Source organism: Oncorhynchus nerka, linkage group LG11 (assembly GCF_034236695.1).
Source record: "Oncorhynchus nerka isolate Pitt River linkage group LG11, Oner_Uvic_2.0, whole genome shotgun sequence".
Taxonomy (NCBI): Eukaryota; Metazoa; Chordata; class Actinopteri; order Salmoniformes; family Salmonidae; genus Oncorhynchus; species Oncorhynchus nerka.
The window spans coordinates 8,052,529-8,077,212 of record NC_088406.1 but is presented as its reverse complement, the minus strand read 5'-3'; the positions used below and the strand labels follow the sequence as shown (position 1 = coordinate 8,077,212).

General features: G+C 46.2%; 1 protein-coding gene and 1 pseudogene across 1 annotated transcript; one reads left to right on the top strand and one right to left on the bottom strand.

Moving 5' to 3' along the window:
- The first annotated feature begins 2,235 nt into the window (after nt 1-2,235).
- On the top strand, nt 2,236-3,687 carry cldn8.1 (claudin 8.1). The gene has a single exon (XM_029654735.2). The coding sequence runs from the start codon at nt 2,429-2,431 to the stop codon at nt 3,200-3,202; it is 774 nt and encodes a 257-aa protein (XP_029510595.1). The 5' UTR covers nt 2,236-2,428; the 3' UTR covers nt 3,203-3,687.
- A 699-nt stretch (nt 3,688-4,386) lies between these two features.
- Nucleotides 4,387-24,526, bottom strand: LOC135574088 (claudin-2-like; annotated as a pseudogene).
- Nucleotides 24,527-24,684: the final 158 nt, after the last annotated feature.

The window sequence follows — 24,684 nt, the reverse complement described above, 5'->3', positions numbered from 1 at the left end:
GTTTATATTGCTGGGTTTATAATGCTAGGTTTAAAATGCTAGGTTTAGAATGCTGGATTTAGAATGCTGGGTTTGGAATGCTGGGTTTATAATGCCGTGTTCAGAATTCTGGGTTTATAATGCTGAGTTTAGAATTCTGGGTTTATAATGCTGAGTTTAGAATTCTGGGTTTATAATGCTGGGTTTATATTGCTGGGTTTATAATACTAGGTTTAAAATGCTAGGTTTAGAATGCTGGATTTAGAATGCTGGGTTTGGAATGCTGGGTTTAGAATGCTGGATTTAGAATGCTGGGTTTGGAATGCTGGGTTTAGAATGCTGGGTTTAGAATGCTGGGTTTAGAATGCTGGGTTTATATTGCTGGGTTTATAATGCTAGGTTTAAAATGCTAGGTTTAGAATGCTGGATTTAGAATGCTGGGTTTGGAATGCTGGGTTTATAATGCTGGATTTAGAATGCTGGGTTTATAATGCTGGGTTTATAATGCTGGGTTTATAATGCTGGGTTTAGAATACTGGGTTTAGAATGCTGGGTTTAGAATTCTGGGTTTAGAATGCTGGGTTTAGAATGCTGGGTTTAGAATTCTGGGTTTAGAATGCTGGGTTTAGAATGCCGTGTTCAGAATGCTGGGTTTAGATTGCTGGGTTTATAATGCCGTGTTCAGAATGCTGGGTTTAGAATTCTGGGTTTATAATGCTGGGTTTAGAATGCTTGGTTTAGAATGCTTGGTTTAGAATGCTGGGTTTAGAATGCTGGGTTTAGAATGCTGGGTTTAGAATGCTGGGTTTAGAATTCTGGGTTTATAATGCTGGGTTTAGAATGCTAGGTTTAGAATGCTGGGTTTAGAATGCTGGGTTTAGAATGCTGGGTTTAGAATGCTGGGTTTAGAATTCTGGGTTTATAATGCTGGGTTTAGAATGCTAGGTTTAGAATGCTGGGTTTAGAATGCTCCATTGTATCTTTCGTTGCCAATGGAAATGTACCTGAACGCAACAGGTTAAACCAGAATGGTCTTGACTGACTCACACAAACACATTCAAACCATGATGCAAATCTATCTAACCAGAGAGTATTGTGTCAGGGACGAAAGTATAGGAATGACCACTGAGCTCACAACTCCTGAGGCAACAGGATACAGAGACAGAGACAGACAGATGGATTCATACCCAAAACCATAGTACAGCAGTAGTAGCAGAGGAAGCTGGGGTCCAATAGATGTTCAAATCAGGAAGTGAATTGAAACTTAATGTATGGGGTACTAAAGTGTTTTGTTTTGGGTCATATACCCAGCAGATTCCTGGGAGACTCTCCTAAAGCTCAACCAGTCAATAAGATCAGTCACTTGTAAAACAGGATCCAGTCAGGAGAGTAAACTGAGCCCTGTGAATAAACAGTGTGTGCTAGACACACACATACACACACACACACACACACACACACACACACACACACACACACACACTGTTCTTTGCACTGACTCTCTGGCAATGGCTCTATGCACACTGACTGGACTCTACCCACACACTGACTGGACTCTACCCACACACCGACTGGACTCTACCCACACCCCCGACTGGACTCTACCCACACACCGACTGGACTCTACCCACACACCGACTGGACTCTACCCACACACTGACTGGACTCTACCCACACACTGACTGGACTCTACCCACACACTGACTGGACTCTACCCACACACTGACTGGACTCTACCCACACACTGACTGGACTCTACCCACACACTGACTGGACTCTACCCACACATAGACTGGACTCTACACACACACTGACTGGACTCTACCCACACACTGACTGGACTCTACCCACACACTGACTGGACTCTACACACACACTGACTGGACTCTACACACACACTGACTGGACTCTACCCACACACTGACTGGACTCTACCCACACACTCACTGGACTCTACCTACACACTCACACATACTACACACACTCCAACACACAAAACACACACAACACACACACACACACACACACACACACACACACACACACACACACACACACACACACACACACACACACACCTCCTTCCCCACCTCCTACAGCTCCCAGACCTACTGTTACAATAGAACAACACTTCCTATCCCCAGGGATTCTGTCTCCTAGCAACAGACCCAGTCCCCTCCCATTCACCTGTCCTGACCAGGGAAAGAGAGGGAGGGAGGAGGCTTTACCTACCACCTGTACACCTATCACCTACCAGCTCCTCTCGTCTTCCAACAGGATGCAAAACTTCTCCGGAGAGGAAGAAGGGAAGCAGCTCCTCACTGTAGTCAGATCTTACTGCCACTCCCTTCACGCCTGTTGACTAGGTGGGTTAGTTAGACACTAGTGCGACTCTCCTCAGCCTGTTGTCTATTAGGTCTAGGTGAGTTAGGCAGGACAGAGTGAGACCATGGCCAACTCAGCTCTGGAGATCATTGGCTTGTTGCTGTCTCTCATCGGTCTGATCGGGACCGCAGCCAGCACGGGGATGCCCATGTGGCGCGTGACGGCCTTCATCGGCGAGAACATCATCGTGTTCGAGACGCGCTACGAGGGTCTGTGGATGAATTGCTTTAGACAGGCCAACATCAGGATGCAGTGTAAAGTGTACGACTCCCTCCTGGCTCTGCCTCCAGACCTGCAGGCGGCCAGGGGTCTGATGTGCTGTGCCTTGGCTCTGGGAGGGGTGGGGCTGCTCATCTCTATCCTGGGCTTACAGTGCACGGCCTGCATCCGGGACAACGACCGGGCCAAACGCATGGTGCTCATCGTCGCTGGCAGCATGATCCTCGGGGCCTGCGTCTGCGTCATCATCCCAGTCTCCTGGACGGGTCACACGATCATCCGTGACTTCTACAACCCGCTGCTGATCGACGCCCAGCGCAGGGAGCTGGGAGAGGCACTCTACATCGGATGGGTCTCCTCTGCCTTCCTCTTCGCCGGTGGCTGCATGTTCTGCTGCTGTAACATCAAAGAGGATAAAAGACAAGACAACTACATGTACTCCAGGAACAGCCCTAGTCAATACATGTCTTACGCCCCTCAACCACAGTACCAGCCCCAGTACCAGCCCCAGTACCAGCCCCAGCCTCTACAGAGGCAGCCGTCCAGTAGCAGCTACCCCGGGTCCAACCACTACCCCTCCAGGTACCCCTCGGAACGCAGTGCTGTGGCTTACCTCTGAGTGTTGTGGCTAAAGGGGAAGGAAAGGGACTTAGTGTTTTCTACCGACATAGAGGAACCGATGTGTTCTTACGAGTACGTTTTGAAAAGAAGCCTTTCGGTTGTGTTAAAAGATGAATATCAGCATAAAGTAAGAGACTAAAATGATTGTAATACACTGTGAAACTCACAAAGAGAGGATTAATTTTAAAATTATCATAACATGTTGAGGGGAAAAAAACGTGTCTATCGGATTTGTTTGTAAGAAATCTGTTTAGAGATACTAAATACACTTATAATAGGTTAACTGGTTAACTGGTTAACTGTGAACTCAGAAAGAGAAGAGTTTGAGGAAACCTTCAATCCTATTTTTTAACATTTTTATTTTGTATTATCCTTTGTTTCCATATGTGTATTTACTTTTGTATTGGTGGGGTGTATAAGGACACGTTTTTATTTTAGTGACGTCCCTAAAGATTATTTGTGTAAATATATTTACAAATTGTGTTGATGTGGTTGTGTGCTTTGTGCAGTAAATGTAGGTTTCTTACACATAATCCCCCTGTAGTTACACTAGGTGTTACATAAAATGTAGCTTTTATCATGTAAAAAAAGCAATTGTCAAATATGTGTCCCAAAGGGCACTCTATTCCCTATTTAGTGCACTACTTTTGACCAGGGCCAATAGGGAATAGGGTTCTGATCAAAAGTAGTACACTATATAGGTTTGCCATTAGGGATGCAGCCCCATTATCATTCATTTGATTATTTCATTCCTAAAGTATCTGATTAGACAAAATCATCTCCTATTGACAGATATGCAGCTGACTGTGTGCTGTAAAGTGACATTTCTGCTAATGTGTTTTGGAGAACAGAGGCACAAGGCTGGCTTTGATCCACTGCCCCCCCTCCCCTTGACAACGGTCCCACTTGGCAACGGTCCCCCTTGGCAACGGTCCCCCTTGACAACATCAACAAACTACAAGACAGTCCTGGTTGTGTTAAAACGCCTGTGTTGTTACTGCCATTTTGTAATGTTTGGGAGTAGAAAAACAAGGACAGTATCGTTTTGTAATATTATCCCCCATTCTCTACACATAGTACACTACTTTTGTCTAGGGTCCTGGTCAAAAGTAGTGCACTATGTTGGGAATAGGGTGCCATTTGGGACACATCCTCTCTGTGTTGACAGCTTGATGGTAAGGACTAATGGAAGTAAATACAAGGCTGGTTGTTGAAGGTGTGGACCCAGAAGCAGTAGGGTAGAACAGAGGACTTCTGTCAAAGCAAACAGAGCATAACGGACTAAGAACTGGGGCTGGGTTCAATCCCTAGGTCAGCGTTGTAGCGTGATTTGAAATTTAAATTCACGGTAAAAGCTGCATATGTTAATAAAAGTGATTTAATTTCAAATGAATTTAAAAAAAAAACGTTATTCGTTTCAGTTAAGTTGAGATAAATCTTTCAGCCTCTGGAATACGAACAAACTTTTTCTGAATTACTCATTGACATTTCATTATCTGGTGCAAGCTAATGTATATAAAAGGGAAAACCTTCAGAAGCAATGTAAAGATTGACACATTACTGATTAAATGAAACATTGATAACATTGATAACCTCCTGTTTTATTATTACGATGGAGAGACTGGTGGTACATAAGAAAAGACGCATTTTGTGAAAAGCTTTCTGTTTCGTTGTGAAGTGAAGCGACTGAGAGGTGGGGGAAATAGCTACATAGCCTAATTAGCTTGGGATCATTCATAGAGGTAGAAAGAGGTTTATTTTACTGTGCCATCCGCCTAATTAGCTTGGGATCATTCATAGAGGTAGAAAGAGGTTTATTTTACTGTGCCATCCAGTGGCTGCTGTGACAGCACGGGCAGCAACATTGAGGGCTTTCTCCATTTTAAAGTAGTCAATTTTTTCTTCTTCTACTTTGAGTATTGTGTTGTCTGAACAGATATAAAGCGACGGTTGGTGATATACCGCCACCTGCTGGTATGGAATGTTCGCTCAAGAGTACAGTTCATTGGCTGATCCCTCCAGATGAGCTGAATGGAATTAAGAATGATGTGATCCCATTGGAAGACCCGCCCAGGTGACCACTTTCAAAATGTCTAAAGTCCTCAGTGGCGATGCTAAAACAGGCTGTGGGGACACTACAGCGATCTATCCAAGGCTATAGGTTGTTAACTGTGGAAAAACAGGACATACAGATATTCACAGTGTTTAATAGTCACATGTACAAGGTTGCAGCTGTGATTTCAGGGTACAGGAACATTTCTTAGGCTCTGAGCTCCAACATGCAGGACTAAGTGAAATAAAGCAATGAAAAATGGAACTAGAACTATATACATCATAATGGTAGCAGTGATAAATAGAACTATATACATCATAATGGTAGCAGTGATAAATAGAACTAGAACTATATACATCATAATGGTAGCAGTGATGAATAGAACTATATACATCATAATGGTAGCAGTGATAAATAGAACTATATACATCATAATGGTAGCAGTGATAAATATAACTATATACATCATTATGGTAGCAGTGATAAATAGAACTAGAACTATATACATCATAATGGTAGCAGTGATAAATAGAACTGTATACATCATAATGGTAGCAGTGATAAATAGAACTGTATACATCATAATGGTAGCAGTGATGAATAGAACTATATATATCATAATGGTAGCAGTGATAAATAGAACTATATTTACATTTACATTTACATTTAAGTCATTTAGCAGACGCTCTTATCCAGAGCGACTTACAAATTGGTGCATTCACCTTATGACATCCAGTGGAACAGCCACTTTACAATAGTGCATCTAAATCTTTTAAGGGGGGTGAGAAGGATTACTTTATCCTATCCTAGGTATTCCTTAAAGAGGTGGGGTTTCAGGTGTCTCCGGAAGGTGGTGATTGACTCCGCTGTCCTGGCGTCGTGAGGGAGTTTGTTCCACCATTGGGGGGCCAGAGCAGCGACATTAAGGGATTAGGTCAATTTAGTAACAGTCAGAGGGAGAAGAGAAAATCAAATGATATATGTCACATGTGCAGAATACAACTGGTGTAGACTTTACAGTGAAATGCTTGCATACAAACCTTTCCCAATGAGGCATAGTTTAAATACAATAATACCAAATTAAATAGTAACTAACACAAGAGGAATACAATAAAATACACAAGAAAGGAATTACATACAGGGAGTACCTGTTATGCAGGTGAGTGAGGACCCAAAAGCGGTTTAACAGAAACAGAGTCCTTTAATGTCAAAACACAGGGAAGACATAGATCCTCTTCAGATGTATCGATTGACAAAATAGACAACCCGCAGAGAGGGCGACAAATAAATCATAAAGTCCTCTGATCTTTACAGAAGAGTCCCCTTCTAGCAGCAGAGGAGAATAGCAGGGTTAGCGGCGACAGACTGCTGGTCTCTCTGGGTAGGCGCGGGTTGTAGAGGACAGTGGTACCTGATCACACGTAGCATCAGATGAAGAGGCAGATACGACAGGACAGGACAAGGGTGAAGCAAACGAGAATCTGACAAAGACAGAAGCAGAAACAGAGAGAGAAATAGAGACCTAATCAGAGGGAAAAAGGGAACAGGTGGGAAAGGGTGAACGAGGTAGTTAGAGAAGATGAGGCACAGCTGGGGGAAGGAAAGGAAGAGAAGGTAACCTAATACGACCAGCAGGGGGAAACGGAGTGAAGAGAAAGAACAGGAACAAGACATAACATGACAATACATGACAGTACCAGTAACAGATCAATGTGCAGCGGTACAAGTTATTTGAGTTAGATATGTACATATCAGCAGACATTGTGGCTCCCAGGAACCCATGTTGCATACCTCTGGTCCAGCCACATCTGTGTGATGTACTGCATTCTACTGGACTTTACAAAGTACTATATTTATCTCACATCCAAAATGGGAGGTCAGGGCTTAATTTAAGTTTAATTTACATTTACATTACATTTAAGTCATTTAGCAGACGCTCTTATCCAGAGCGACTTACAAATTGGTGCGTTCACCTTATGACATCCAGTGGAACAGCCACTTTACAATAGTGCATCTAAATCTTTTAAGGGGGGTGAGAAGGATTACTTTATCCTACCCTAGGTATTCCTTAAAGAGGTGGGGTTTCAGGTGTCTCCGGAAGGTGGTGATTGACTCCGCTGTCCTGGCGTCGTGAGGGAGTTTGTTCCACCATTGGGGGGCCAGAGCAGCGAACAGTTTTGACTGGGCTGAGCGGGAACTGTACTTCCTCAGTGGTAGGGAGGCGAGCAGGCCAGAGGTGGATGAACGCAGTGCCCTTGTTTGGGTGTAGGGCCTGATCAGAGCCTGGAGGTACTGAGGTGCCGTTCCCCTCACAGCTCCGTAGGCAAGCACCATGGTCTTGTAGCGGATGCGAGCTTCAACTGGAAGCCAGTGGAGAGAGCGGAGGAGCGGGGTGACGTGAGAGAACTTGGGAAGGTTGAACACCAGACGGGCTGCGGCGTTCTGGATGAGTTGTAGGGGTTTAATGGCACAGGCAGGGAGCCCAGCCAACAGCGAGTTGCAGTAATCCAGACGGGAGATGACAAGTGCCTGGTTTAGGACCTGCGCCGCTTCCTGTGTGAGGCAGGGTCGTACTCTGCGGATGTTGTAGAGCATGAACCTACAGGAACGGGCCACCGCCTTGATGTTATTTGAGAACGACAGGGTGTTGTCCAGGATCACGCCAAGGTTCTTAGCGCTCTGGGAGGAGGACACAATGGAGTTGTCAACCGTGATGGCGAGATCATGGAACGGGCAGTCCTTCCCCGTCTTGCCGAGGTTCAGCTTGAGGTGGTGATCCGTCATCCACACTGATATGTCTGCCAGACATGCAGAGATGCGATTCGCCACCTGGTCATCAGAAGGGGGAAAGGAGAAGATTAATTGTGTGTCGTCTGCATAGCAATGATAGGAGAGACCATGTGAGGTTATGACAGAGCCAAGTGACTTGGTGTATAGCGAGAATAGGAGAGGGCCTAGAACAGAGCCCTGGGGGACACCAGTGGTGAGAGCACGTGGTGAGGAGACAGATTCTCGCCACGCCACCTGGTAGGAGCGACCTGTCAGGTAGGACGCAATCCAAGCGTGGGCCGCGCCGGAGATGCCCAACTCGGAGAGGGTGGAGAGGAGGATCTGATGGTTCACAGTATCGAAGGCAGCCGATAGGTCTAGAAGGATGAGAGCAGAGGAGAGAGAGTTAGCTTTAGCAGTGTGGAGCGCCTCCGTGATACAGAGAAGAGCAGTCTCAGTTGAATGACTAGTCTTGAAACCTGACTGATTTGGATCAAGAAGGTCATTCTGAGAGAGATAGCGGAGAGCTGGCCAAGGACGGCACGTTCAAGAGTTTTGGAGAGAAAAGAAAGAAGGGATACTGGTCTGTAGTTGTTGACATCGGAGGGATCGAGTGTAGGTTTTTTCAGAAGGGGTGCAACTCTCGCTCTCTTAAAGACGGAAGGGACGTAGCCAGCGGTCAGGGATGAGTTGATGAGCGAGGTGAGGTAAGGGAGAAGGTCTCCGGAAATGGTCTGGAGAAGAGAGGAGGGGATAGGGTCAAGCGGGCAGGTTGTTGGGCGGCCGGCCGTCACAAGACGCGAGATTTCATCTGGAGAGAGAGGGGAGAAAGAGGTCAGAGCACAGGGTAGGGCAGTGTGAGCAGAACCAGCGGTGTCGTTTGACTTAGCAAACGAGGATCGGATGTCGTCGACCTTCTTTTCAAAATGGTTGACGAAGTCATCTGCAGAGAGGGAGGAGGGGGGGTGGGGAGGATTCAGGAGGGAGGAGAAGGTGGCAAAGAGCTTCCTAGGGTTAGAGGCAGATGCTTGGAATTTAGAGTGGTAGAAAGTGGCTTTAACAGCAGAGACAGAAGAGGAAAATGTAGAGAGGAGGGAGTGAAAGGATGCCAGGTCCGCAGGGAGGCGAGTTTTCCTCCATTTCCGCTCGGCTGCCCGGAGCCCTGTTCTGTGAGCTCGCAATGAGTCGTCGAGCCACGGAGCGGGAGGGGAGGACCGAGCCGGCCTGGAGGATAGGGGACATAGAGAGTCAAAGGATGCAGAAAGGGAGGAGAGGAGGGTTGAGGAGGCAGAATCAGGAGATAGGTTGGAGAAGGTTTGAGCAGAGGGAAGAGATGATAGGATGGAAGAGGAGAGAGTAGCGGGGGAGAGAGAGCGAAGGTTGGGACGGCGCGATACCATCCGAGTAGGGGCAGTGTGGGAAGTGTTGGATGAGAGCGAGAGGGAAAAGGATACAAGGTAGTGGTCGGAGACTTGGAGGGGAGTTGCAGTGAGGTTAGTGGAAGAACAGCATCTAGTAAAGATGAGGTCGAGCGTATTGCCTGCCTTGTGAGTAGGGGGGAAGGTGAGAGGGTGAGGTCAAAAGAGGAGAGGAGTGGAAAGAAGGAGGCAGAGAGGAATGAGTCAAAGGTAGACGTGGGGAGGTTAAAGTCGCCCAGAACTGTGAGAGGTGAGCCGTCCTCAGGAAAGGAGCTTATCAAGGCATCAAGCTCATTGATGAACTCTCCGAGGGAACCTGGAGGGCGATAAATGATAAGGATGTTAAGCTTGAAAGGGCTGGTAACTGTGACAGCATGGAATTCAAAGGAGGCGATAGACAGATGGGTAAGGGGAGAAAGAGAGAATGACCACTTGGGAGAGATGAGGATCCCGGTGCCACCACCCCGCTGACCAGAAGCTCTCGGGGTGTGCGAGAACACGTGGGCGGACGAAGAGAGAGCAGTAGGAGTAGCAGTGTTATCTGTGGTGATCCATGTTTCCGTCAGTGCCAAGAAGTCGAGGGACTGGAGGGGGCATAGGCTGAGATGAACTCTGCCTTGTTGGCCGCAGATCGGCAGTTCCAGAGGCTACCGGAGACCTGGAACTCCACGTGGGTCGTGCGCTGGGACCACCAGATTAGGTGGACGCGGCCACGCGGTGTGGAGCGTTTGTATGGTCTGTGCAGAGAGGAGAGAACAGGGATAGACAGACACATAGTTGACAGGCTACAGAAGAGGCTACGCTAATGCAAAGGAGATTGGAATGACAAGTGGACTACACGTCTCGAATGTTCAGAAAGTTAAGCTTACGTAGCAAGAATCTTATTGACTAAAATGATTAAAATGATACAGTACTGCTGAAGTAGGCTACCTGGCAGTGGCTGCGTTGTTGACTTTGTAGGCTAGCTGGCAGTGGCTGCGTTGTTGGCACTACACTAATCAAGTCGTTCCGTTGAGTGTGATAGTTTCAACAGTGCTGCTATTCGGGGCTAGCTGGCTAGCTAGCAGTGTTGATTACGTTACGTTGCGTTAAAAGAACGACAATAGCTGGCTAGCTAACCTAGAAAATCGCTCTAGACTACACAATTATCTTTGATACAAAGACGGCTATGTAGCTAGCTATGTAGCTAGCTACGATCAAACAAATCAAACCGTTGTACTGTAATGAAATGAAATGAAAATGTGATACTACCTGTGGAGCGAATGCGACCGGGTTGTTGAGTGAGGAAGTTCTATTCGGTAGACGTTGGCTAGCTGTTGGCTAGCTAGCAGTGTCTCCTACGTTAAGGACGACAAATAGCTGGCTAGCTAACCTCTGTAAATTAAGATAATCACTCTAAGACTACACACTCTAAACTACACAATTATCTTGGATACGAAGACAGCAAAGACAACTATGTAGCTAGCTAACACTACACTAATCAAGTCGTTCAGTTGAGTGTAATAGTTTTTTACAGTGCTGGTATTCGGAAGACGGTGGACGTTTGCTAGCTGGCTAGCTGGCTAGCTGCTGGGCAGATAGCAGTGTAGACTACGTTAGGACGACGAAATACGATAATTACGCAATTATCTTTGATACAAAGACGGCTATGTAGCTAGCTAAGAAGAAATTGCTAAGATTAGACAAATCAAACCGTTGTACTATAATGAAATGTAATGAAAAGTTATACTACCTGCAGACCGAAGCGCTCGGATGCGACCGCTCGCTCCAACCCGGAAGTAGTTCTAGTAGCACCCCCATAGAGACTGCCAGAGGTCCGGACAACAGGCCCCCCCGATTTGACACACGGAACTCTGTCTGAGAAGTAGTTGGGGAACCAGGCGAGGCAGTCATTTGAGAAACCAAGGCTGTTGAGTCTGCCGATAAGAATACGGTGTTTGACAGAGTCTAAAGCCTTGGCTAGGTCGATGAAGACGGCTGCACAGTACTGTCTTTTATCGATGGCGGTTATGATATCGTTTAGTACCTTGTGCGTGGCTGAGGTGCACCCGTGACCAGCTCGGAAACCGGATTGCACAGCGGAGAAGGAACGGTGGGATTCGAAATGGTCAGTGATCTGTTTATTAACTTGTCTTTTGAAGACTTTAGAGAGGCAGGGCAGGATGGATATTTGAGTCTAGAGTATCACCCCCTTTGAAGAGGGGGGTGACCGTGGCAGCTTTCCAATCTTTAGGGATCTCGGACGATACGAAAGAGAGGTTGAACAGACTGGTAATAGGGGTTGCAACAATGGAGGCGGATAATTTTAGAAAGAGAGGGTCCAGATTGTCTAGCCCAGCTGATTTGTACAGGTCCAGGTTTTGCATCTGCTATCTGGATTTGGGTGAAGGAGAAGCTGGGGAGGCTTGGGCGAGTAACTGTGCGGGGGGGGGGGGGGGCGGAGCTGTTGGCCGTGGTTGGGGTAGCCAGGAGGAAAGCAAGGCCAGCCATAGAGAAATGCTAATTGAAATTTTCACTGTCTCTATTATACTGTCTCTACACTGTCACTAACATTATACTGTCTCTAAGTCTCTACACTGTCACTAACATTATACTGTCTCTAAGACTATACTGTCTCTATATCTCTATACTGTCACTAACATTACACTGTATCTATGTCTCTATACTGTCATTAACATTACACTGTCTCTAGACTGTCACTAACATTACACTGTCTCTAGACTGTCACTAACATTACACTGTCTCTAGACTGTCACTAACATTACACTGTCTCTAGACTGTCACTAACATTACACTGTCACTAACATTACACTGTCACTAACATTACACTGTCTCTAGACTGTCACTAACATTACACTGTCTCTAGACTGTCACAAACGTTGCACTGTCTCTAGACTGTCTCTAACATTACACTGTCTCTAGACTGTCACTAACATTACACTGTCACTGGGTTCCTTCCTTCAGGACCAGACTGGTGGTGCGTTCCCAAAGGGCCCCTTCTTTTTGGGATTAATACGTGAGTGGCTCCCTACGGTCATTGCAGATGTCCTGTCTTGTTATCTCTCGTGGAGAAGTGATGTGTCCTGTACATAATGACAGAACAGTTTAACATGATAATAGACAGTGTTTAAATTAGATTGTGTGTAGCTGACGTGGTGTGTTTTCTCAGGGCATTGGCTATAGGGGTTTGTGTGTTATGGGACAAACAAACCCAGTGTTACGTCCCAAGTGGCACCCTATCCCCTACATGGTGCACTACTTTGGGCTCTGGTCAAAAGTAGTCCGCTATATAGGGAATAGGGTGCCACTTGAGACGCAATACACAACAATGTCACCTCTGTTTATATTTCTCCTACATATTTACAAAACAACAGTAATAGGGTCTCTAGATGCTGTAACTGTCCCTTACGCTCAACATGAATTCAATCATTTAGGCCTAGATTCAATCAGATCAAGTGGTAACCAGCGATAGCAGACACCCGGATGCCGGATGTTTTGCCTGTGTGTCGGAGGTGGAACTGCATTGGAGCTGTCAAATCGGTGAGCAGCTGCTCTTGAGATCATTGTGGGGTGGCAGGTAGCCTAGTGGTTAGAGGCAGGTAGCCTAGTGGTTAGAGGAGGCAGGTAGCCTAGTGGTTAGAGCAGGTAGCCTAGTGGTTAGAGGAGGCAGGTAGCCTAGTGGTTAGAGGAGGCAGGTAGCCTAGTGGTTAGAGCAGGTAGTCTAGTGGTTAGAGGCAGGTAGCCTAGTGGTTAGAGGAGGCAGGTAGCCTAGTGGTTAGTGGTAGGTAGCCTAGTGGTTAGAGGAGGCAGGTAGCCTAGTGGTTAGAGGCAGGTAGCCTAGTAGTTAGAGGCAGGTAGTCTAGCGGTTAGAGCGTTGGACTTGTAACCGAAAGATTGCAAGATCGAATCCCCGAGCTGACAAGGTAAAAATATGTCATTCTGCCCCTGAACAAGGCAGTTAACCCACTGTTCCTGGGCCGTCATTGAAAATAAGAATTGGTTCTTATTAACTGACTTCCTAGTAAAATAAAACTTTCACGAAGACACCCACCCGCGTTAGAAGTGTAGGCTTTATAAAAGTAATTACGCTCAAATTGAAAAATCATTAAACAAAATAATGAGGATTTCTATCAGTCTAATGGAGGTTTAGATTACATCTCAGTCTGTTGGCTATAGGAGTATGGAATGGTCTGTTGGCTTTAGGAGTATGGAACGGTCTGTTGGCTATAGGAGTATGGAACGGTCTGTTGGCTATAGGAGTATGGAATGGTCTGTTGGCTATAGGAGTATGGAATGGTCTGTTGGCTATAGGAGTATGGAACGGTCTGTTGGCTGTAGGAGTATGGAATGGTCTGTTTGCTATAGGAGTATGGAATGGTCTGTTTGCTATAGGAGTATGGAACGGTCTGTTGGCTATAGGAGTATGGAACGGTCTGTTGGCTATAGGAGTATGGAACGGTCTGTTGGCTATAGGAGTATGGAACGGTCTGTTGGCTATAGGAGTATGGAATGGTCTGTTGGCTATAGGAGTATGGAACGGTCTGTTGGCTATAGGAGTATGGAATGGTCTGTTGGCTATAGGAGTATGGAATGGTCTGTTGGCTATAGGAGTATGGAACGGTCTGTTGGCTATAGGAGTATGGAACGGTCTGTTGGCTATAGGAGTATGGAATGGTCTGTTGGCTATAGGAGTATGGAACGGTCTGTTGGCTGTAGGAGTATGGAATGGTCTGTTTGCTATAGGAGTATGGAATGGTCTGTTGGCTATAGGAGTATGGAACGGTCTGTTGGCTGTAGGAGTATGGAATGGTCTGTTTGCTATAGGAGTATGGAATGGTCTGTTGGCTATAGGAGTATGGAATGGTCTGTTGGCTATAGGAGTATGGAACGGTCTGTTGGCTATAGGAGTATGGAATGGTCTGTTGGCTATAGGAGTATGGAACGGTCTGTTGGCTATAGGAGTATGGAACGGTCTGTTGGCTATAGGAGTATGGAACGGTCTGTTGGCTATAGGAGTATGGAATGGTCTGTTGGCTATAGGAGTATGGAACGGTCTGTTGGCTGTAGGAGTATGGAATGGTCTGTTTGCTATAGGAGTATGGAATGGTCTGTTGGCTATAGGAGTATGGAACGGTCTGTTGGCTGTAGGAGTATGGAATGGTCTGTTTGCTATAGGAGTATGGAATGGTCTGTTGGCTATAGGAGTATGGAATGGTCTGTTGGCTATAGGAGTATGGAACGGTCTGTTGGCTATAGGAGTATGGAATGGTCTGTTGGCTATAGGAGTATGGAATGGTCTGTTGGCTATAGGAGTATGGACCGGTCTGTTGGCTATAGGAGTATGGAATGGTCTGTTGGCTATAGGAGTATGGAATGGTCTGTTGGCTATAGGAGTATGGAATGGTCTGTTGGCTATAGGAGTATGGAATGGTCTGTTGGCTATAGGAGTATGGAATGGTCTGTTGGCTATAGGAGTATGGAATGGTCTGTTGGCTATAGGAGTATGGAATGGTCTGTTGGCTATAGGAGTATGGAACGGTCTGTTGGCTATAGGAGTATGGAATGGTCTGTTGGCTATAGGAGTATGGAACGGTCTGTTGGCTATAGGAGTATGGAACGGTCTGTTGGTTGTAGGAGTATGGAATGGTCTGTTGGCTATAGGAGTATGGACCGGTCTGTTGGCTATAGGAGTATGGAATGGTCTGTTGGCTATAGGAGTATGGACCGGTCTGTTGGCTATAGGAGTATGGAATGGTCTGTTGGCTATAGGAGTATGGAATGGTCTGTTGGCTATAGGAGTATGGAATGGTCTGTTGGCTATAGGAGTATGGAAAGGTCTGTTGGCTATAGGAGTATGGAATGGTCTGTTGGCTATAGGAGTATGGAACAGTCTGTTGGCTATAGGAGTATGGAATGGTCTGTTGGCTATAGGAGTATGGAACGGTCTGTTGGCTATAGGAGTATGGAACGGTCTGTTGGTTGTAGGAGTATGGAATGGTCTGTGGGCTATAGGAGTATGGACCGGTCTGTTGGCTATAGGAGTATGGAATGGTCTGTTGGCTATAGGAGTATGGACCGGTCTGTTGGCTATAGGAGTATGGAATGGTCTGTTGGCTATAGGAGTATGGAATGGTCTGTTGGCTATAGGAGTATGGAATGGTCTGTTGGCTATAGGAGTATGGAATGGTCTGTTGGCTATAGGAGTATGGAATGGTCTGTTGGCTATAGGAGTATGGAATGGTCTGTTGGCTATAGGAGTATGGAATGGTCTGTTGGCTGTAGGAGTATGGAATCTGATGTAGTTGTAGCTGTTAGAGGTGGAGGGATGGTGTCCGTCAACACTGCCATGATGATAGACCAGCGGCCCAACATTCTTCACCAACCTAGCATCATACACTTCAGCAAGAGTGTTCAACGTTGATTAACGTGCACTGTTCCTGTAAAAATAAAATAAACTCAAACTCAAATGACGACTCCTTGTTGTCCATAAGGAGAGTTGTTAAGAGACAGAGACTGGTGTTCGTGTCCATCGAAGCTGTGGCTTTGGCGGTGGTTTAGGCAGGTTGAGTGCTAGATACCCAACAAGGCTTTGTTGGAGGGGACACGGTGACAGACAAAGAGGAGCCCCGAGGACAAGAGGAAGGCTCCCGGTGACCCAGCCGATGTAGAGCTTCTCCCTCAGCAGTGTGTGCTGGGTGTTGATCGGCAGGAGGGTTATAGAAGTCACGGATGATGCCGTGAGCCATCCAGGAGACTGGGATAAATACACAGATAAAGTCCAGAAACGACATGTCTCCAGCCACCATAAGGATGAGGTTTTTAACGCAGTCGTTGTCCTGGATACAGGAGGTACAGCGCATCCCAGCTAGAGCCACCAGTAGATCCATCCCTGCTAGAGCCACCAGTAGATCCATCCCTGCTAGAGTCCCCAGTAGATCCATCCCTGCTAGAGCCCCCAGTAGATCCATCCCTGCTAGAGCCCCCAGTAGATCCATCCCAGCTAGAGTCCCCAGTAGATCCATCTCAGCTAGTCCCCAGTAGATCCATCCCTGCTAGAGTCCCCAGTAGATCCATCCCTGCTAGAGTCCCCAGTAGATCCATCCCTGCTAGAGCCCCCAGTAGATCCATCCCTGCTAGAGCCCCCAGTAGATCCATCCCAGCTAGAGTCCCCAGTAGATCCATCCCTGCTAGAGCCACCAGTAGATCCATCCCTGCTAGAGCCACCAGTAAATCAATCTCTGCTAGAGCCACCAATAGATCCATCCCTGCTAGAGCCACCAGTAGATCCATCCCAGCTAGAGTCCCCAGTAGATCCATCCCTGCTAAAGCCACCAGTAGATCCATCCCTGCTAGAGCCACCAGTAGATCCATCCCAGCTAGAGTCCCCAGTAGATCCATCCCTGCTAGAGTCACCAGTAGATTCATCCCTGCTAGAGCCACCAGTAGATCCATCCCTGCTAGAGTCCCCAGTAGATCCATCCCTGCTAGAGCCACCAGTAGATCCATCCCAGCTAGAGCCACCAGTAGATCCATCCCAGCTAGAGCCACCAGTAGATCCATCCCTGAAAGGGCCAGAGAGCAGCATATCAAGCCCCTGGCAGCCTGTGGAAGAGAAGACCAATACATACTGTAGCTCATTAACCCATTATCTAGCTACCTCTTCAAGACGTTTGGACCTCTTGGTGGAACGTCTTGAAGGTGTTGGGTTGACAGTCGCTCCACCCCGGGTTTGAATCCCCGTATTCGCGACAATACATGAAGTAAAGTTTTACCAAAAATAAGTTAAATACTTGTTCGTTATTGACATGATTTTAAAGTCTTCATTCCAAATGGCACCCTATTCCCATAGGGTGCACTACTTTTGACCAGGGTCCATAGGGTGCTATAGGGCTCTGGTCAAAAGTAGTGAACTATATATACAGAATAGGGTGCCATTTGGGACATGACCATAAAGTAACCATACCTGCAGGTCCGCAGGGAAGAACAGCAGGGAGTCACACACCTTTACACTGCATCCTGATGTTGGCTTGTCTACAGCAGTTCATTCACAGGCCCTCCCAGCGCGTCTCAGTGATGATGATGTTCTCTCAGATGAAGGCTGTCACCTCCCATCAGAACCATCAGACCCACCAGGCCCACGCACGGCGTCGTGATCTCAGACACCCTGGATCATCACGCCGTCTGCTGTCAGGGTCCAAACAAACTATCTAGGTCTAAAGAAACTATCTTGGTCCACACAAACTATCTTGGTCCAACAAACTATCTTGGTCCACACAAACTATCTTGGTCAACACAAACTATCTTGGTCCACACAAACTATCTTGGTCCACACAAACTATCTTGGTCCACACAAACTATCTTGGTCAACACAAACTATCTTGGTCCACACAAACTATCTTGGTCCACACAAACTATCTTGGTCCACACAAACTATCTTGGTCCACACAAACTATCTTGGTCCACACAAACTATCTTGGTCCACACAAACTATCTTGGTCCACACAAACTATTTTTGTCCACACAAACTATCTTGGTCCACACAAACTATCTTGGTCCATACAAACTATCTTGGTCAACACAAACTATCTTGGTCAACACAAACTATCTTGGTCCACACAAACTATCTTGGTCCACACAAACTATCTTGGTCCACACAAACTATCTTGGTCCAACAAACTATCTTGGTCCACACAAACTATCTTGGTCCACACAAACTATCTTGGTCCACACAAACTATCTTGGTCCACACAAACTATCTTGGTCCACACAAACTCCCAAAGTTTTCCTGACAAAGAAACTTTACAATGATAGCTCACTCCAAAATCTACTTTTCTCAGATGTTTTCAGACCTCAGAAATGGTCTAAGTATGAGATGACTCCATGTCCCCATACAACGTCCCACTTCAAATGAAAACTCTTGGGATTGAGTGGTGTCTGATGCAGAGGCAACCTGTGCTGTTCTCAGTTTGATGGTGAAGTGTGAGACGGACAAATAGATCATGGGTCTGAACACCTCCCTATGCAACTGGGTCCTGGACTTCCTGATGGGCCACCCCTAAGTGGTGAAGGTAGGCAACGTTAACTCCTCGACACTGGGTGCATGCTCAATCCTCTCCTGTATACCCACGACTGCATGGCCTCACACACAGTTCCAACTCCATCAGTTCGCTGACGACACGACAGTAGAAGGCCTGATTACCAACAACGACAAGACAGCCTACAGGGAGGAGGTAGGCACTCTTATGGTGTGGTGCCAGGTAAACAACCTCTCCCTTAACATCAGCAAAACAAAGGAGCTGATTGTGGACTCTAGGAAGAACCAGGCTGGACACGCCCCCATCCTCATCAACAGGGCCGCTGTGGAGACGGTCAAATAACTTCAGATTCTATGGCGTACACGTCTCGGAGAAGATGAAATGGTCAAACCACACGGGTACTGTGGTGAAGAAGGCATGACAACCACTCTTCAACCTCAGGATGCTGAAGACATCTTCAGCATCCGATGGGCCCTCACAGTCTTCTACAGGAGCACCATCGAGAGATGGTGGACATTCCCCCCCACATCACTGCTACCATTATGATGTATATAGTTCTATTTATCACTGCTACCATAATGATGTATATAATTCTATTCGTCACTGCTACCATAATGATGTATATAGTTATATTTATCACTGCTACCATTATGATGTATATAGTTCTATTCATCACTGCTACCATTATGATGTATATAGTTCTATTCATCACTGCTACCATTATGATGTATATAGTTCTAGTTCTATTTATCACTGCTACCATTATGATGTATATAGTTCTATTTATCACTGCTACCATTATGATGTATATAGTTCTAGTTCTATTTATCACTGCTACCATTATGATGTATATAGTTCTATTTATCACTGCTACCATTATGATGTATATAGTTATATTTATCACTGCTACCATAATGATGTATATAATTCTATTCGTCACTGCTACCATAATGATGTATATAGTTATATTTATCACTGCTACCATTATGATGTATATAGTTCTATTCATCACTGCTACCATTATGATGTATATAGTTCTATTTATCACTGCTACCATTATGATGTATATAGTTAGTTCTATTTATCACTGCTACCATTATGATGTATATAGTTCTATTCATCACTGCTACCATTATGATGTATACAGTTCTATTTATCACTGCTACCATTATGATGTATATAGTTCTAGTTCTATTTATCACTGCTACCATTATGATGTATATAGTTCTATTTATCACTGCTACCATTATGATATATACAGTTCTATTTATCACTGCTACCATTATGATTTACATTACATTTACATTTATATAGTTCTATTTATCACTGCTACCATTATGATGTATATAGTTCTATTCATCACTGCTACCATTATGATGTATACAGTTCTATTTATCACTGCTACCATTATGATGTATATAGTTCTATTTATCACTACTACCATTATGATGTATATAGTTCTAGTTCTATTTATCACTGCTACCATTATGATGTATGGTAGCAGTAGATCAGGGCTCCGGGCAGCCGAGCGGAAATGGAGGAAAACTCGCCTCCCTGCGGACCTGGCATCCTTTCACTCCCTCCTCTCTACATTTTCCTCCTCTGTCTCTGCTGCTAAAGCCACTTTCTACCACTCTAAATTCCAAGCATCTGCCTCTAACCCTAGGAAGCTCTTTGCCACCTTCTCCTCCCTCCTGAATCCTCCTCCCCCCCCTCCTCCCTCTCTGCAGATGACTTCGTCAACCATTTTGAAAAGAAGGTCGACGACATCCGATCCTCGTTTGCTAAGTCAAACGACACCGCTGGTTCTGCTCACACTGCCCTACCCTGTGCTCTGACCTCTTTCTCCCCTCTCTCTCCAGATGAAATCTCGCGTCTTGTGACGGCCGGCCGCCCAACAACCTGCCCGCTTGACCCTATCCCCTCCTCTCTTCTCCAGACCATTTCCGGAGACCTTCTCCCTTACCTCACCTCGCTCATCAACTCATCCCTGACCGCTGGCTACGTCCCTTCCGGCTTCAAGAGAGCGAGAGTTGCACCCCTTCTGAAAAAACCTACACTCGATCCCTCCGATGTCAACAACTACAGACCAGTATCCCTTCTTTCTTTTCTCTCCAAAACTCTTGAACGTGCCGTCCTTGGCCAGCTCTCCCGCTATCTCTCTCAGAATGACCTTCTTGATCCAAATCAGTCAGGTTTCAAGACTAGTCATTCAACTGAGACTGCTCTTCTCTGTATCACGGAGGCGCTCCGTACTGCTAAAGCTAACTCTCTCCCCTCTGCTCTCATCCTTCTAGACCTATCGGCTGCCTTCGATACTGTGAACCATCAGATCCTCCTCTCCACCCTCTCCGAGTTGGGCATCTCCGGCGCGGCCCACGCTTGGATTGCGTCCTACCTGACAGGTCGCTCCTACCAGGTGGCGTGGCGAGAATCTGTCTCCTCACCACGCGCTCTCACCACTGGCGTCCCCCAGGGCTCTGTTCTAGGCCCTCTCCTATTCTCGCTATACACCAAGTCACTTGGCTCTGTCATAACCTCACATGGTCTCTCCTATCATTGCTATGCAGACGACACACAATTAATCTTCTCCTTTCCCCCTTCTGATGACCAGGTGGCGAATCGCATCTCTGCATGTCTGGCAGACATATCAGTGTGGATGACGGATCACCACCTCAAGCTGAACCTCGGCAAGACGGAGCTGCTCTTCCTCCCGGGAAGGACTGCCCGTTCCATGATCTCGCCATCACGGTTGACAACTCCATTGTGTCCTCCTCCCAGAGCGCTAAGAACCTTGGCGTGATCCTGGACAACACCCTGTCGTTCTCAAATAACATCAAGGCGGTGGCCCGTTCCTGTAGGTTCATGCTCTACAACATCCGCAGAGTACGACCCTGCCTCACACAGGAAGCGGCGCAGGTCCTAATCCAGGCACTTGTCATCTCCCGTCTGGATTACTGCAACTCGCTGTTGGCTGGGCTCCCTGCCTGTGCCATTAAACCCCTACAACTCATCCAGAACGCCGCAGCCCGTCTGGTGTTCAACCTTCTCAAGTTCTCTCACGTCACCCCGCTCCTCCGCTCTCTCCACTGGCTTCCAGTTGAAGCTCGCATCCGCTACAAGACCATGGTGCTTGCCTACGGAGCTGTGAGGGGAACGGCACCTCAGTACCTCCAGGCTCTGATCAGGCCCTACACCCAAACAAGGGCACTGCGTTCATCCACCTCTGGCCTGCTCGCCTCCCTACCACTGAGGAAGTACAGTTCCCGCTCAGCCCAGTCAAAACTGTTCGCTGCTCTGGCCCCCCAATGGTGGAACAAACTCCCTCACGACGCCAGGACAGCGGAGTCAATCACCACCTTCCGGAGACACCTGAAACCCCACCTCTTTAAGGAATACCTAGGATAGGATAAAGTAATCCCTCTCACCCCCCTTAAAAGATTTAGATGCACTACTGTTCCACTGGATGTCATAAGGTGAATGCACCAATTTGTAAGTCGCTCTGGATAAGAGCGTCTGCTAAATGACTTAAATGTAAATGTAAATGCCACAAGGTACAATTCTCAGGCCAACTCTTTTCTCTGTATATATCAATGATGTCGTTCTTGCTGCTGGTGATTCCCTGATCCCTGATCCACCTCTACGCAGACGACACCATTCTACCCTTCTTTGGACACTGTGTTAACTAACCTCCAAACAATCTTCAATGCCATACAACACTCCTTCCGTGGCCTCCAACTGCTCTTAAACGCTAGTAAAACCAAATGCATGCTTTTCAACCATTCGCTGCCTGCACCTGCCAGCCCGTCCAACATCACTACCCTGGACGGTTCTGACCTAGAATATGTTGACAACTACAAATACCCAGGTGTCTGGCTAGACTGTAAACTCTCCTTCCAGACAATTATTAAACATCTCCAATCCAAAATCAAATCTAGAATCGGCTTTCTATTTCGCCACACAGCTTCCTTCACTCACGCAGCCAAACATATCCTTGTAAAACTGATTTTCCTACCAATCCTCGACTTCGGCGATGTCATCTACAAAATTGCTTCCAATAGTCTACTCAGTAAACTGGATGCAGTCTATCACAGTGCCATCCGTTTTGTTACCAAAGCCCTTTATACCACCCACCACTGCGACCTGTATGCTCTAGTCGGCTGGCCCTCGCTACATATTCATCGCCAGACCCACTGGCTACAGGTCATCTATAAGTCTATACTAGGTAAAGCTCAGCCTTATCTCAGTTTACTGGTCACCATAACAACACCCACCCGTAGCATGCGCTCCAGTATAATGTTAGTGACAGTGTAGAGACAGAGACAGTGTAATGTTGGTCACAGTGTAGAGACCCTGAACACAGGGGTGCGTCCTTTCACCGTTGTTGTTCTCTATCTATGCTAATTAGATGAAGGTTCAAGGAAACAATATGAGCCTTTTTGAGCCTTTTCAGATGGGGATAGCTATTTTAAACAGACCAGCAACCTTCAAGAACGGTGCAGGTCAAGTGCCCTCCACATCAATGTGTAAAAGACAAAGGAGATAATCATCAATGGAAACAACCTGCCAGTGTCCCAACCACTGTCTCTGAACGACCAACCAGTCGAGGTGGTTGAGTGTTTCAAATATAGAGACAGGGTAACGTTAGTGACAGTATAGAGACATAGAGACAGTGTAACGTTAGTGACAGTATAGAGACATAGAGACAGGGTAACGTTAGTGACAGTATAGAGACATAGAGACAGGGTAACGTTAGTGACAGTATAGAGACATATGATCATCAATGGAAACAACCTGCCAGTGTCCCAACCACTGTCTCTGAATGACCAACCAGTCGAGGTGGTTGAGTGTTTCAAATATAGAGACAGTGGAACGTTAGTGACAGTATAGAGACATAGAGACAGGGTAACGTTAGTGACAGTATAGAGACATAGAGACAGGGTAACGCTAGTGACAGTATAGAGACAGGGTAACGTTAGTGACAGTATAGAGACAGTGTAACGTTAGTGACAGTATAGAGACAGGGTAACGTTAGTGACAGTATAGAGACATAGAGACAGGGTAACGTTAGTGACAGTATAGAGACATAGAGACAGGGTAACGTTAGTGACAGTATAGAGACAGGGTAACTTTAGTGACAGTATAGAGACATAGAGACAGGGTAACGTTAGTGACAGTATAGAGACAGGGTAACTTTAGTGACAGTATAGAGACAGGGTAACGTTAGTGACAGTATAGAGACATAGAGACAGGGTAACGTTAGTGACAGTATAGAGACAGAGAGACAGTGTAACGTTAGTGACAGTATAGAGACATAGAGACAGTGTAACGTTAGTGACAGTATAGAGACATAGAGACAGGGTAACGTTAGTGACAGTATAAAGACATAGAGACAGGGTAACGTTAGTGACAGTATAGAGACATAGAGACAGGGTAACGTTAGTGACAGTATAGAGACAGGGTAACGTTAGTGACAGTATAGAGACATATGATCATCAAAGGAAACAACCTGCCAGTGTCCCAACCACTGTCTCTGAACGACCAACCAGTCGAGGTGGTTGAGTGTTTCAAATATAGAGACAGTGGAACGTTAGTGACAGTATAGAGACATAGAGACAGGGTAACGTTAGTGACAGTATAGAGACATATGATCATCAATGGAAACAACCTGCCAGTGTCCCAACCACTGTCTCTGAATGACCAACCGGTCGAGGTGGTTGAGTGTTTCAAATACCTTGATAACAAGCTGAGTTTTACAGAGAACAAAGACTGTATTTATAATAAATATTAAAAAGCAAGCCAGGGTTTGTTTTTAATCAGAAAATGTAAGAGCTTGGGGTCAGCTAGGATGTTCTGGAGAGGGTGTACAGCAGCTTGGTGGAGAGCATCCTCACGTTCAACATGACAGTCTGGTAATCTGAGATGGTGGAGAGGATCCTCACGTTCAATATGACAGTCTGGTAATCTGAGCTGGTATAGAGCATCCTCACGTTCAACATGACAGTCTGGTAATCTGAGCTGGTGGAGAGCATCCTCACGTTCAACATGACAGTCTGGTAATCTGAGATGGTGGAGTGACAGTATAGAGACATAGAGACAGTGTAACGTTAGTGACAGTATAGAGACATAGAGACAGTGTAACGTTAGTGACAGTATAGAGACATAGAGACAGTGTAACGTTATTGACAATATAGAGACAGTATAG